The 16292-nt window shown below is 41.2% G+C and overlaps 1 protein-coding gene across 2 annotated transcripts; it reads right to left on the bottom strand.

Moving 5' to 3' along the window:
- Window positions 1-1235: 1235 nt before the first annotated feature.
- On the bottom strand, window positions 1236-12651 carry LOC135515093 (uncharacterized). Of its 2 annotated transcripts, none has more exons than XM_064938931.1 (6): window positions 12319-12651; window positions 11986-12180; window positions 7985-8137; window positions 7602-7694; window positions 5731-5757; window positions 1236-2970 (listed from the first exon to the last, which is right to left on the bottom strand). In XM_064938931.1, exons 1-6 carry the CDS (start codon window positions 12374-12376, stop codon window positions 2894-2896), a joined length of 603 nt encoding a protein of 200 aa, XP_064795003.1. In that variant the 5' UTR covers window positions 12377-12651; the 3' UTR covers window positions 1236-2893. The 2 variants fall into 2 exon arrangements, with proteins under 2 accessions (XP_064795003.1, XP_064795001.1); XM_064938929.1 differs by having other exon boundaries at window positions 7985-8260; window positions 12319-12650.
- Between the last annotated feature and the right edge of the window lie 3641 nt (window positions 12652-16292).

The raw sequence follows: 16292 nt of genomic DNA, 5'->3' as shown, positions 1-16292 counted from the left end.
TGTTTTGAAGTCTTCGCGTCTTCATCTTGGCACTCGCCCACCAATGTAATGTTGTGGGAGCTTGAGAAATGCATTTATTTTTGTCTACATTTGTTAATGTCTACGTTTATTCTATTACATACACCTTTGAAAGTACTCATGTTACTTTCCCCACTACATCAAAAACATACTTAAATGCATATAATTTTGTCCCATAAACATTTAAATGAAATACTGTAGAATTCCATTCATTCCTTCTGAACACTCCTTCTCGGGAGTGCGATTATGGCTGAGTGGTCGCTTCAAAGCCTGTCATTGACCAATACATAACATTAGCAATCCAGGGTTATATACAGAATTTGATAGTGCTCTCTCTGAATATTATTGAGGGGCTTGCGCAGCAAGAGCCCCAGCTTAGATATTCGACAAACTTCTTCTTCCATACTCATCCTACACCGTTTAAGCTAGAAACACCGTTCAAAGGTCAAAACGTGCAGAATGGTCTCGCTCGAGTATACAACGTTTTGATATATGTTATACTTTTTAAGTTATTAAACTTTTTTTTTTTTGCCCAAATACGCTAACATGTTATTTCTCACTATTCTAAGGCTCCCCATTGTGTCATCATCACTTCCAACTAACATTTTCTAAGGTATGAAATCTTCCTCTACTTCTCCGTTTCGGATTCGGAATCATGCGTGCCAATGTGTAACTAAAGCCGTTTTAGTAACCCATCGCACGTCTCTTTCTAGCTGCTGTTATTCATGTCAGAAGCAAGCGGATGTATTATTTTCCAGACAACTACTGTTTTTACCACTAACCCAACAATTAGACAAAACTGACAACAATTAGACACAACAATTTTTTACAACAACTTCACTTGTAAAGTTACCATCTAGTTCACCCTTCTCCATCTCAACCATTGAAGTTGCACAATTTTCACAAAGCAAGCAAACCTACAAAGCTTGCTGACATGACTGAGGAACAATGCAAACATTAAGGCCCTGGCAATCTCTTCCACTGTTAAAAAAAATGTTTTAAAATCCATTTTATTTCAGAAAAGGTATTAATGGGATGCTATGTAGAATGCCTCTAGCCAAGTAATAATGATACCTCAGCATTTCAAGTATGCTTACCCCAATACCTAGACTCCTGAGCTTGTCGCAATTCTTGTTCTTTTGAGTTGATCGGTGTGTACTATCCATCTATTTGGCATCCAGGTCAATTTTCCATTTAACGATACTCCAACACAAAAGTTGCATTTAAATAGCTTTAATAAAGTGATAAACAAGTGATACAAATCATTCATACATATCCGGTTCAATGTACAATTATGTCCCCTCAAATCATAATACAGTAGCTTTATATACACAAAAGTGCACAAAGTGAACACATTTCCTCACTGTACACATTTTTTTAACCGTATTGCACCCAGAATGTGTAACTGGATCAAAATAACATTTATTCAAAACAGATGGACCAAATTGAAAACTTTTCACATCGTATTGCACCCAGAATGTGTAACTGGATCAAAATAACATTTATTCAAAACAGATGGACCAAATTGAAAACTTTTCACATCGTTTTTTTTTAACAAGGAAAAGGTTGACTAAATGCAACCGACAGCTCTACACAAATCTAGTTACAGTAGTTGTGTTTTTTTAATTTTACCCGTTTTTCTCCCCAAATTCGTGGTATCCAATTGTTTAGTAGCGACGATCTCGTCTCATCGCGTCAACTCCCGTACGGGCTCAATGAAGGTTGATACAGAACCCAAACAAGCCGCACTGCTTCTTAACACAGCGCGATCCAACCCGGAATGTGTCGGAGGAAACACCGTGCACCTGGCTAGAGGAGACGCGCTATGAGACAAGGATTTCCCTACCGGCCAAACCCTCCCGGACCAAACCCTCCCGGCCTGGGTGCGTCTCTGGTGGCACAGCTGGCGCTGCAGTATAGCGCCCTTAACCACTGCGCCACCCGGGAGGCCCAGTTACAGTAGTTTTGAGCTGTCGAGCGTGAACACAGTGTGTGTGTCTGTGCGTGTTCATGCGTGTTACTCTGTCTGTTTTGAAAAGCAAAGCGTGAAAGGCATAGGCACCGGTAGATACGTGAGGAAATACACAATTATAAAGTGCATAAAACTGTCTTCATATTATTTTCTTGTGGTTAACTAGGAACTACTTCAAGAGTTCAAATCACACACAACAGTAAGTTATACAAATAGGAATGTCACAGTTCCTGTCATAATATACATATTTGGTAGGCTACAATCCTCCTGGGTCTATAGGAATGGGGCCTGTTGGAAGAAGGCCCAGGGAGAAAGGGGGACCAGAGAGTTGGACAGACAAAGGGTACAAAGGTTTGGGGCCACTTAAGAAATATCCTTGTTTTTGATATATCTGCTTTTTCTTTTGTCCCTTAAAATAACATCAAATTGATCAGAAATGCAGTGTAGACATTGTTAATTTTGTAAATGACTATTGGAGCTGGAAATATCTACATAGGCGCAGAGGACCATTATCAGCAACCATCACTCCTGTGTTCCAATGTCACGTTGTGTTAGCTAATCAAAGTTCATAATTTTAAAAGGCTAATTTATCCTTAGAAAACCCCTTTGAAATTATGTTAGCACCGCTGAAAACTGTTGTGCTTATTAAAGACGCAATAGAACTGGACTTCTTTAGACTAGTTGAGTATCTGGAGCATCAGCATTTTTGGGTTCGATTACAGGCTCAAAATGGCCAGAAACAAAGACCTTTCTTCTGAAACTCATCACTTTATTCTTGTTCTGAGAAAGGAAGGCTATTCAATGTGAGAAATTGCCAAGAAACTGAAGATCTCGTACAACACTGTGTACTACTCCCTTCACAGAGCAGTCATCAGAGGTGGATGAGCGGAGGTGGGTTGAGTTTTAGAGGGCCTGGTAGTCTTTTCCTGATTGTGTTTCTGTGACATTCTGAGAGTAGTGGACAATGGAGCCAAGTACACCTGCAGGGAGGAAAAAGAAAACACAATTTAGGAAGATGTAAAACACACCTGAAAACATACACACAGCTAACTCCTGATGTTTACCTCAGGAGACACTACGCCAAACACCGTAAACACTTGAGAGAGAGACAACAGTAAGACAAGAACAAACACCAGACATGTGGTAGGAGACATGCAGAGGAGTTAACCACACAGCGCTACAGCAGTGTGGGGTTCAAGAGTCCTTCATTTTTTCATATTCTGCATTACGGTTCTTCAAAAGCGGACTAGTTGGCCATTCCTATGTCACTACTTTAGGCATCAATTGCAAGTCTGTTGTAGCCTGGCTGACGCCACTCATGTGGTACACATCGAGGGAGCACTATGACCTACTGGTCTGGACAGGAGTCCATTTGCTGGTGCAATTTTCACCCAGCAATTGATCGAGCTTTGATTGGCTCTCTCAAACATTTTTTTTAAGACCTCGTTGTTTGGATTTGTGGCGGCCGGGGGCTGTACATGTGAGTATTTGAGTGAGAAAGACAGAGGCAGGCCAACCAGGTGAAAGCACAGCCCACTTCATTATCGCCGCATTGTCCCGAAAACATCAAACAGCCTCTCAAGTTTTTATTTTAATTGTATTATTTCACCTTTATTTAAACAGGTTGTCGTCGGTGAAAGAAGGAGAGGACCAAAGCGGAGCGTGGAAAGTGTTAATCTTTTTTAATGAAACTGAACACTTCAAAATAGAAAACAATGAAGTGAAAACCGAAACAGTTCTATCTGGTGCAGACACACAGACTGAAAATAATCACCCACAAAACATAATTGAAAATAGGCTACCTAAATATGGTTCTCAACCAGGGACAACGATTGACAGCTGCCTCTGATTGGGAACCATATCAGGCCAAACACAGAAATAGAAAAATATAGATAAACTAACATAGACAACCCACCTGGAGTGAACCAAGGACTATATCTATTCCCAGTTCTACATTTTTTGAATGGGGCATGCTTATTTAAGATGGTGAGGAAGGCACTTTTAAAGAATAGCCAGGCATCATCTACTGACAAGATGAGGTCAATGTCATTTCAGGATATCCAGGCCAGGTTCATTAGAATGACCTGCTTGCTGAAGTGTTTTAGGGAGTGTTTGACAGTGATGATGAGGGATGGACGTTTGACCGCAGACCCATTACGGATGCATTACTCAAACCTAGTCATTGAGTAATGATGAGAGAGATATGGTCTCTAGAGACGTTTAAACCAGGTGATGTCATCACATATGTAGGAGGTGGAACAACATGGTTGGTTAAGGCATATTGAGCAGGGCTAGAGGCTCTACAGTGAAATAAGACAGTAATCACTAACCAGGACAGTAATGGACGAGGCATATTGATATTAGAGAGAGGCATGCGTAGCCAAGTGAACATATGGGTCCAGTGAGTGGTTGGGCTGACTGGGGACACGGCGACTCACAGTTAGCAGGCGATGCTAACACGCTAACAGTTAGTAGGCCGGGGCTAAACAAGCTATCAGTTAGCAGACCAGGTTAGAAGGAAAGCAGTGAGCAGACCGGGGGTTCCAAGTAGCTCTAGGTAGCTAGCAGGCCTAGCAGAATGGTCCTTCAGCGGACATCGCGCCTGAAGAGCCAGTTGGAATCCTCGGGCAGATTATGTCGGTATTCCAATCATTGAGGATCGGCGGGGTTCCGTGCCCGTACCGGTAGTAGAAGGAGTCCGGATATTGTAGCCCAGGAGTGAGCCGGGAGATAGGTCTAGCATGGGTTAGCCCCAGGCTAGTTGGTGCTAGCTCCAGGACGGAAACATTAGCCAGGAGTTGTAAAACCGGGTTGCGGTTCGCTAGCTGTGATGATCCAGATGAAAAGGTTCAGAGTTTGTGGTAGGAATTCAGGGATCTGGAGAGAAAAATAGGTCCGGTATGCTCTGGTTTGAAACGCGTTGTACGAACTGGCGAGAGCTTTCCGAGCTAAAGGTTAGCTGATGACCGCTAGCAGTGGTTAGCTGACTGATAGCTTCAGTTGAGGTATTCTAGTTTGGGGCTATAGAAATAGAAATACTTCAGGAAAAAAAAAATAGATCCACGCCACATTGGGTGAGGCGGGTTGCAGGAGAGTATTTTGAAGTTGAGGTTTAGGAAAAATATTAAAAAGAACGTGAAGAAAAATATATATACACATGGGACGAGACAAGACAAAGACGTCTGACTGCTACGCCATCTTGGAAGTCAGGAGGCCTTAGAGTTTGGTGTCAATCAGACTAAGTCTGTTGTGCAATGTACATAGAGTACATGCAAATATACATCACTCGTGTTAAAGGCACAAATGACAGACCTACAACTGGGACACAATCAGTATTTACCAAAACAACTGTTCACAATGTTGTTCAACATGTTTGAACAGCAGCTTTCTAAATGTAGAAATGTCCAGGAAGCATGGAATCTATATAAATCACTGTCAACATAAGCATTGACACCAAACCCTGTGATCCTGAATACTACCCTCGGCCCTAGGAGTCACAAATTTGACAAAAAGGGAACAACCTGTGAAAGACAAACAAACACACCACTGAGAGAAGCACACAGAAAGCCAGTAGCATCAGAAGATAAGGACTATGTGCCCAGTCCTGTTTACAAGGTGTGGTTTAGGAGACAGCAGTTCCCAGTCAACATACTGAACCATCTGTTAATATTGAATGTTCTATACTCCTGTTAACCAAGAAACCTATGGTGGACAATGAGATGGAAGTGAAAATATTTTACCTCCAGGGTGTCTGGAAACATTGGGATCTGAAGAAAGAGAAACAAAACATTCTATTGGCTCTGTTGTAGACTAGCTACATATGGTCATTGGGAATATAACGTTCAGAATTACACAATAACGTTAGGAATCAAGACACAAAAGGAAAATATATAATTGTATATAGAGCTTCTAAAGATGTCATTGCATGCAGTAAACGTTCTACATAGCTGACACTGATCTAAATGTGTCATTTAAATAGAGATCATGAAAGCCATTCAGTAAATATCCCAGACTGGGCAGCAAGAGAACAACCAGTATGATTTAAACTCAGCAAAAAAAGAAACGCCCCCTCACTGTCAACTGCGTTTATTTTCAGCAAACTTAACATATGGTCATACAAATATTTACTGAGACATAAACTGAACAAGTTCCACAGACATGTGACTAACATAAATGGAATAACATGTCCCTGAACAAAGCGGGAGGGTCCAAATCAAAAGTAACAGTCAGTATCTGGTGTGGCCACCAGCTGCATTAAGTACTGCCGTGCATCTCCTCCTCATGGACTGCACCAGATTTGCCAGTTCTTGCTGTGAGATGTTACCCCACTCTTCCACCAAGGCACCTGCACGGTCCCTAACATTTCTGGGGGGAATGGCCCTAGCCCTCACCTGTCAATCCAACAGGTCCCAGACGTGCTCAATGGGATTGAGATCCGGGCTCTTTGCTGGCCATGGCAGAACACTGACATTCCTGTCTTGCAGGAAATCATGCACAGAACGAGCAGTATGGCTGGTGGCATTGTCATGCTGGAGGGTCATGTCAGGATGAGCCTGCAGGAAGGGTACCACATGAGAGAGGATGTCTTCCCTGTAACGCACAGCGTTGAGATTGCCTGCAATGACAACAAGCTCAGTCCGCTTGCGCTGTGACACACCGCCCCAGACCAAGACGGACCCTCCACCAAATCGATCCCGCTCCAGAGTACAGGCCTCAGTGTAACGCTCATTCCTTCGACGATAAACGCGAATCCGACCATCACCCCTGGTGAGACAAAACTGTGACTCGTCAGTGAAGAGCACTTTTTGCTAGTCCTGTCTGGTCCAGCTACGGTAGGTTTGTGCCCATAGGCAACATTGTTGCCGGTTATGTCTGGTGAAGATCTGCCTTACAACAGGCCTACAAGCCCCCAGTCCAGCCTCTCTCAGCCTATTGCAGACAGTCTGAACACTGATGGAGGGATTGTGCATTCCTGGTGTAACTCGGGCAGTTATTGTTGCCATCCTGTACCTGTCCCGCAGGTGTGATGTTCGGATGTACCGATCCTGTGCAGGTGTTGTTACACATGGTCTGCCACTGCGAAGACGATCAGCTGTCCGTTTTGTCTCCCTGTAGCGCTGTCTTAAGCGTCTCACAGTACAGACATTGCAATTTATTGCCCTGGTCACATCTGAAGTCCTCATGCCTCCTTGCAGCATGCCTAAAGCACGTTCACGCAGATGAGCAGGGGCCCTGGGCATCTTTCTTTTGGTGTTTTTCAGAGTAACTAGAAAGGCCTCTATAGTGTCCTAAGTTTTCATAACTGTGACCTTACTTGCCTACCGTCTGTAAGCTGTTAGTGTCTTAACGACCATTCCACAGGTGCATGTTCATTAATTGTTTACGGTTCATTGAACAAGCATGGGCAACAGTGTTTAAACCGTTTACAATGAAGATCTGTGAAGTTATTTGGATGTTTACTAATTATCTTTAAAAGACAGGGTCCTGAAAAAGGGACGTTTCTTTTTTTTGCTGAGTTTAGAATAGGATGAAGTTTAATATCCAAGAGGGGGAAAATGTATTCGACATACAGTACTGGTGCATATAAAATATGCTTTATAATGTCACTCACCTTGTTGTTTAGAGATGAGGACGCTTGCAATAACCACGACAACAAAGGCCAGGCATGCAAACAGTGGAGCCAGGACAGTCAGCAGGGACGTCCCTGTTGAAACATACAACAGGAATTCACTGGATTCACCTGCATGACCTACTGTACTTCATAACTAGTTAAAACAAGTGACCAAAGAATGGGAACATTCTGTGGATCTTGTGGCGTGTAGTCTGACAGTGTTGTTACACCTTTTATTAAACCCGACACAAGCTTGACATACACACACGCTGTACATAAAACAGATGCACGCATGCATACACACTTGCCTTCTAATCTAGACAATGCTCTTTCAGTGTACACTAAAGCAGTGGCACCAAGTAGGCCTCCTCCCGTACACTTACCTCTATTGGTGGTGGGCTCGGAATGTCTGAGCTCCTTCATCAGTTCGGTACAGCTCTCATGGAGTTGCATCTTCTCCCTCCTCGTGAACTCAGTGTCCCAGTCCCAAAGCTGTTTGAGTGAGAGGGCCTGTGGTACCTCAGCTGTCCAGGTGTCTGTGGATTGGTCCAAAGTCAAGAAGTCATTCCCGTTGACAAGTAGCTGGTCGGTCGAATGCACCACTCGAAATCCATTCAGTTTGCATTCACGCACACGCAGGTACTGGTAAGTAGGATTTTCTGGTCATTGAAGGAAAAAGGGAAAGGAATGGTTAAGGATGAATGTACCCTTTATACAGAATATATATCTGATTGTATTCCTTGTCAGTCAAGGAGGTAGATTTGTCCTGCCCTTTCTCAAGTAACTGCTATTGTGCCCTTGAGCAAGGCACCTGTACAGAGGTCAATTTGGTTTTATACTGGATATTCAGTGAATATTTAGTAACCTCGTCAATAGCTATTGAACCAAGCAAGCCATGACTATGAAGATGGTATTTTCTTAAATCAGGGGTGGATGGAGAACAATCCACACTTAATAGATTTAGGATTTCAAATCGCTCTTACGTGACTATAACAATTATATATTCTGAGTCAGGGGAGGACGGGCAAAAATCCACTGTTGATGTATTTATTTTTAATTGAGATATTTCTTCCTTTCAAGTTTCAGCGTGTGTAGTTTAGTTAGCCTGCAAACGTCTTCATAGCTAGTAGCGTGGAATCAGGACATGACCAAACTGTTGCTGAGATAATGGATGTTGAAACTGCCAGGGAGAAAAGAGGCATTGTTGAAACTCACTCATATGCTTGCAGTGTAAAAATAGGTGGCGAATGTGATTCATACCCGAATACCCCAACCAAGGAGCAACGTCCAAAGAAGCTGAGAAGTGAACCATCAATGAGCAAGCTACAGGACAACATCGTCCACACAGCTAGAAATCAAAGAGAGCGCAGATGACATCATGGATTCGGTGAAAAAGAACAGTATCAGTATCGTTAACCTGAAGAAAGCGATTGATTTCAATGCTGAGGAAGTAAAAACTCGGAAGCAGCAGAACGCAACATTGAAAATTCAGGTTGCAAAGCAGGAGAAGAAACTCCCGAGAATGACCGGTATTGTCGGAGATGGAATCTTCGAATTTATGGAATAGCAGAAAAATCTGACGATAACATCAAAAGCAAGAGTGAAGGACATTTGCAGGGGCAATAGTCCCAGAGGAGGAGCGAAATGTTGTTGCAGGTTCTCTGGATGTAGTGCACCGCCTCGGTAGGCTGAGAGATGGGGAAAACAACCAGCCACCACGACCAGTGTTCATGAGATTCATCTCCAGGACAACGAGGGATATAACATGGAAAAGTGCAAAGGAAAATTACTATTTAATGAAGAACAACCTGCGTATATTTTAAAAGGCAACTTTAAGGGTCATATATTGAGTCATAAGGCAGATAATACAGGGAGATGGATTATACTATTGGTAGATGTCAACCACATTCAATTCATTGTTGTAAATACTTATGCTTCCAATAACAAGTCAAGTAACTATTTTATTTTGTATTTATTTATTTTATTTACTTACTACATTTCCATTGGGGTGGAGATTTTAATACAGTATTACATGATAATCTAGATAGATGGCCTCCGAAGGATAGCAATTCTGTTTGTGAGATAAGGAATATATAATGTCTAAGGTTAGGTGTTCCAGATATTTGGAGACATAAGAAACCCAAATAAGATTATGTTTACATGAAGTACCAAAGATTTATCTATACAATCCTGTATTGATTTCTGGCTGATATTTGAAGATATGGCTGTAAAGGTTGATAGTCTCGATTGAACCATCGATTTTAACAGACCACAAAGGGATCTCAATAAAGATAAATATGCATGGTTTGTCAACAACAAAACAGTAAAAGTTACTGGGAAATGAACAAGACTTTACTAGAGAATTAAGTATTTAAGAAGGAAGTAGCAGGAATTATTGATAAATACTAGAATTGTGCCTGTGTTATGAATACATTTGGAAGTTACCGGGAGCTAATGAAATTTGATTTAAGGCATTTGGCTATTTCAATGGGGAAAGAAATTGCTCCTGCCAAGAGAGAATGAATGATATCATGAAGGGAATAATGGATTATACTAAAAAAACTTAACTACCTAATCATGAAGTACTGGAGATATCATCATTGCAAATGCAGTTAGACTGTATCTACGGGGAGAAGGCCTGGGGAGCGTTTATAAGATAAAGACAAAAATGGATGGAATAGGGAGAGAAAGTTACAAAATATTTCTTTAATTTAGAAAAAAGGGCAGGCGAAAAGACTTCCATATGTAAATGAATGATTAATAATACTCCCAATGAAAATCCAAAAGAAATCACTTATGTTGCCCAGTTTTATCAGAATCTGTATACATCAGCACCAGCAACTTCCAATATGGATCTTTTCTTAGACAATATACCAAACATTGCTAAGATGATAGATAATGACTTCAGGGATTTTTGTGATGAGTCATCTGAAATTGAGATAAGGCTTTTAATACAAAATACAGTCTTAAGGACAATAGGTCCCCTGGAAATGATGGTTCAATCAGCTTTTTATAAAAAAAAAAAAATAGTTTAAAGCATTCAATGATAAATTGATTCCTTTCATTCTTGCTGTTTCAAGAATCAACAGAAAAAGGGGAGTTACCGGCTTCGTTAAAGCAAGGTGGAATTACTTTGATTCCCAAAACTAATAAGGATAGTCTTTATATAGACAACGGGAGACCCATTAGCCTGTTGAATAATGAGAAATTATTTGCCCTTGTATTTGCTAAGAGGTTGAAACAAGGCTTGCATCATATAATTGATGAAGAACAATGTGGTTTTATGCATGGTCGACACATAAGTAATAACATCAGGTTGATCTTAGATATGATTGACTATAATGAACTCATCATTGACGATTGTTTTCTTATGTTTGTTGATTTTTATCAAGCTTTTGACACTGTAGAACATGAGTTTATGTTCAAAGCAATACGTTTTGGGGGGTTTGGTGACTTTTTTTTAAAGCAGTCCAAACTTTATATAGTGGTTGTACTAGCTCTGTAAAATTGGGGGTTGTATCTCTTTTAAATTCCTCTCAGGTTGATGTAAGTAACATAGATTTACATGAAAATATATTCATTGGCAATATTAACATCAAAGATAAATGTAGTAATTAACAGATTAGGAATATTGTTTGTGATACTACAATTCCCTCAGCAAGATTATTTTGGTCAGATATCTATGGTGATATACAAATGGGGGAAAGCACGGAAAATTGCTAACAAATATTGTAACAAAGTAAAGGATGTTTCATTTATAATGTTACATAGTATTTATCCTGTGAAACATGTTTTGGAAAGATTCAAGCTGAATATTGACTATAAATGCGATTTCTGTGGAATGGAGAAGGAGACCATTTTGCATTTGTTTTTTGCCTGTATTTATAGTCAACTTTTTGGAATTGACATACAGAATTTTGTTAAGAAAAAAAAGGGACCGGTTGTACTATTTAATGTTTTTGATATAATGACTTATTTCAGAAATTCTGACATAGATAAAGATGTAGTATATTGAATATAACTGCTAATAATACTAGGTACATTTCATATTCACAAATGCAAATGGTCTAATTCAAAACCTAACTTGTTTCACTTTATAAATTAACTTGAACTAAAATGAAAAACAAAAAAAGGCAATTAAAACTTGTGGTATTATTAATGAATATGATTTGTTTGTTTAGGATTCCTGGCAATGTAAATAGTTTGTATGTATGCTTGTTTGCATGTGACTATTCCTCTTTTGTTTGTTGATATTTGTTGATATTTTTTTTTTAATCAAGAATATCCACCGAATATCCAATATAGAACACATTTTACGGTGGCAACTGTGTGTTTGTGTACTTATTAGTGTGTTGCAGTAGGTTCAGGCATGCATTAGGCCTACTTGTCATGGTGTTGGTGACATTTTCTTCGATCTCGAACGCCTGCTGAAAAGACTCGTAGTTGCCCATCAATACAGCACTGAGAATGCCACTGACGTATTTCCCACCGCTGGAGAGAGGTGCTCCGTTGACCAAGACCTGCTCGACGGTCTCCATCTCGCCGACCACTCCCGACCGCTGGAACAGAATGACCGTGTCTGCAACAAAACACATCAACAAATCTAATTGTTTGTTATTAGTAGCCTAAGATTCATAACACAATGGTGTAGAATGTTGTGCGTAAAATGAACAAATTGTACATGGGAATGAAAAAAGTAAGCAATGGAAAAACATACCAATTGGAAGACCCCAACTTAAATTGAAAAACAGAATGAATATAAGTGAAAGTAGCATCTTTGCCCTATGCGAGGACTGGCTTTGGAAATGATATACTGTAGTCTAAAATAACCTCCAAGACGTAAACCAATTATAATAGATTATATATCAATAGAAAGGACTCGCTCGTGTTCTCCTTTCCAATATCAAACAGGTACAATGATGAAGGGTAGAGCGCTTATCAATCAAACGTCCATAGCTAAGTGCGTAGCCTCTGGATTTGTGGCTATAAGTAGTCCGTCCTTATGTTGTCTTTTAAATGCGTAGCTAGCCTACTAAGATTTTCTGTAGTGTTTTTGATGTGATTGGCTGGTGGTAGCTGGTTCCGTTAGGGGAGGAGCTTCAAGGCGTGCAACTGCAACAACCTGTATACTGCCTTGCCAAGTAAAAGAGCAGGAACAGCATTTGGTCCCCCCAAAAATTATTTACTTTTTTTCATACATTAAATAAATGCTTTATCATTTGGACAAATATCCCGCCTCCATTGTGTTGTGGTATGGAGAAAATGGGGGGGGTCATGTTTGCAGTAACTGCAAAAAGTTAAGGTGAAACCAAAGGAAAAGGCAGTAACTGCCATCACATAGTTACTGCTTTTTATTTTACCTTTATTTAACTAGGCAAGTCAGTAAGAAGAAATTCTTATTTTCAATAACAGCCTAGGAACAGTGTGTTAACTGCCTGTTCAGGGACAGAATGACAAACTTGTACCTTCTCAGCTCAGGGGTTTGAACTTGCAACCTTTCAGTTACTAGACCAACGCTCTAACCACTAGGCTACCTGCCACCCCTGAGCTTTGTGCTGCAGTGTCTACGGTTGACCTTGGTATTAGTTATTGTTCTTCGCTGATACAAGTGTCAAACTATATGACACTGACAGTCGCATACAAATAAACATATTAACACCAGTTTGTGTCAAAAACAATCGTCATGGAAACGTATTCCAGTGGGTGTACCAAGCAAGAAGGCAGTAACTGCCGTCTAGGGACAAAGGTCATGTCAGAGGTCAGGGCCAATATGAATAAAAAATTACCTCATAGTAAAACAACAGATAAACATATCTCCCATGATCTGCCTACATTTCATTTGTCTGGACAATAAAAGAACTTTGAAGTCATTTTTCTCAGTTTCACTTTGTGAGCAGTTACTGCTCTTTTGCTTTGTAGGGCAGTGTAGGTGTTACATTACACAATCTCATCAGATTAAAAGGACGGATACCTCATAGGAGTGAGGGCATAGGGACGATCAGTTTACAGTTATAAATTACCCTGAATTGTTTTCCTCTTGTTTTCAGTTAGTTTTGAGATATTCTAGATACTGTAGGTTATAGAAAGTAGATTTTGACATCCAGTTGGTGTCTAAAAGTGGAATAGTGGAACATTTTCTAACAAATGTCTCTAATTTCAATGATGAGAAATGTGCATATTTATTAAGTAACTATAGCTCCTCTTAGGCTACTAACAGTACAGAATAGTTTGTTTCCGGATGTTCTTGTCATTGTTACCAGATATTAGACATACGACAGCAAAGGACTATGAATGCTATGTCCATATATGTATCTTTCTCTGTTACAGAGGTGGATGTTTTCAAACATCCGGACTCTATGAGTACAGCAACACTAGAGCAGAGACTCTATGAGTACAGCAACACTAGAGCAGAGACTCTATGAGTACAGCAACACTAGAGCAGAGACTCTATGAGTACAGCAACACTAGAGCAGAGACTCTATGAGTACAGCAACACTAGAGCAGAGACTCTATGAGTACAGCAACACTAGAGCAGAGACTCTATGAGTACAGCAACACTAGAGCAGAGACTCTATGAGTGCAAACAACATTAGAGAAGAGACTATGAGTACAGCAACACTAGAGCAGAGACTCTATGAGTGCAAACAACATTAGAGAAGAGACTCTATGAGTACTAACAACATTAGAGAAGAGACTCTATGAGTGCAAACAACATTAGAGAAGAGAGGAGATGTGTAGAGTTCAGTCTATCTGTGTCTGACTCAGATGAACACAACAAGGAAGATAGAGGACGTCACAGTCACTATGAAACCACCACAGTATCTACAGTTTGTGTGTGTGGATGTTCTTGTGGTTGTTCCAGATATTAGTCAGATATTGTTACCAGATAGGCATTTGTCAGGACAGGAGTATGAATGCTAAGTCCATATACTGTACATGATGTACCTTTGTCTGTTCCAGAGGTGGATGTTTCCAAACAGCATGACTCTATGGGTACAAACAGAACTCGAGCACATTGGGTCAACAAGAATGAAAAAGGAGGACACACATTATTTTTTATTTTATATATACACTGCTCAAATAAATAAAGGGAACACTTAAACAACACAATGTAACTCCAAGTCAATCACACTTCTGTGGATCAAACCGTCCACTTAGGAAGCAACACTGAATGACAATAAATATCACATGCTGTTGTGCAAATGGAATAGACAACAGGTGGAAATTATAGGCAATTTGTAAGACACCCCAAATAAAGGAGTGGTTCTGCAGTGGTGACCACAGACCACTTCTCAGTTCCTATGCTTCCTGGCTGATGTTTTGGTCACTTTTGAATGCTGGCGGTTCTTTCACTCTAGTGGTAGCATGAGACGGAGTCTACAACCCACACAAGTGGCTCAGGTAGTGCAGCTCATCCAGGATGGCACATCAATGCGAGCTGTGGCAAGAAGGTTTGCTGTGTCTGTCAGCGTAGTGTCCAGAGCATGGAGGCGCTACCAGGAGACAGGCCAGTACATCAGGAGACGTGGAGGAGGCCATAGGAGGGCAACAACCCAGCAGCAGGACCGCTACCTCCGCCTTTGTGCAAGGAGGAGCAGGACGAGCACTGCCAGACCCCTGCAAAATGACCTCCAGCAGGCCACAAATGTGCATGTGTCTGCTCAAACGGTCAGAAACGGACTCCATGAGGGTGGTATGAGGGCCCGACGTCCACAGGTGGGGGTTGTGCTTACAGCCCAACACCGTGCAGGACGCTTGGCATTTGCCAGAGAACACCAAGATTGGCAAATTCGCCACTGGCGCCCTGTGCTCTTCACAGATGAAAGCAGGTTCACACTGAATACGTGACAGACGTGACCGAGTCTGGAGACGCCGTGGAGAATGTTCTGCTGCCTGCAACATCCTCCAGCATGACCAGTTTGGGGTCGTGGGTCAGTCATGGTGTTGGGTGGCATTTCTTTGGGGAGAGGTAGACTGACGGCCTTGAGGTACCGAGATGAGATCCTCAGACCCCTTGTGAGACCCCATGCTGGTGCGGTTGGCCCTGGGTTCCTCCTAATGCAAGACAATGCTAGACCTCATGTGGCTGGAGTGTGTCATCAGTTCCTGCAAGAGGATGGCATTGATGCAATGGACTGGCCCGCCCGTTCCCAGACCTGAATCCAATTGAGCACATCTGGGACATCATGTCTCGCTCCCATCCACCAATGCCACGTTGCACCACAGGCTGTCCAGGAGTTGGCGGATGCTTTAGTCCAGGTCTGGGAAGAGGTCCCTCAGGAGACCATCCGCCACCTCATTGGGAGCATGCCCAGGCGTTGTAGGGTGGTCATACAGGCACATGGAGGCCACACACACTACTGAGCCTCATTTTGACTTGTTTTAAGGACATTACATCAAAGTTGGATCAGCCTGTAGTGTGGTTTTCCACTTTACTTTTGAGTGTGACTCCAAATCCAGACCTCCATGGGTTGATAAATTTGATTTCCATTGATCATTTTGTTGTGATTTTGTTGTCAGCACATTCAACTATGTAAAGAAAAAAAGTATTTAATAAGAATATTTCATTCATTCAGATCGAGGATGTGTTATTTTAGTGTTCCCTTAATTTTTTTGAGCAGTGTATATATGTTTTAAATTGAACCTTTATTTAACTAGGCAAATTAGTTTAGAACAAATTCTTATTTACAA

This window comes from Oncorhynchus masou, chromosome 3 (genome assembly GCF_036934945.1).
Source record: "Oncorhynchus masou masou isolate Uvic2021 chromosome 3, UVic_Omas_1.1, whole genome shotgun sequence".
Taxonomy (NCBI): domain Eukaryota; kingdom Metazoa; phylum Chordata; class Actinopteri; order Salmoniformes; family Salmonidae; genus Oncorhynchus; species Oncorhynchus masou.
The sequence above is the reverse complement of the archived record's forward strand: the minus strand, read 5'-3'. Positions and strand labels throughout refer to the sequence as shown.

What these genes read in the sequence shown, in the direction of transcription:
- LOC135515093 (XM_064938929.1), bottom strand. Translation starts at nt 12,376, where the DNA reads ATGCTACTTTCACTTATATTCATTCTGTTTTTCAATTTAAGTTGGGGT. An exon ending in AAGTTGGGGTCTTCCAATTG is followed by an intron (nt 12,181 to 12,318) that starts GTATGTTTTTCC and finishes GTTTTGTTGCAG; the next exon opens with ACACGGTCATTCTGTTCCAG. An exon ending in TGTTTCCAGACACCCTGGAG is followed by an intron (nt 2,971 to 5,730) that starts GTAAAATATTTT and finishes TCCTCCCTGCAG; the next exon opens with GTGTACTTGGCTCCATTGTC.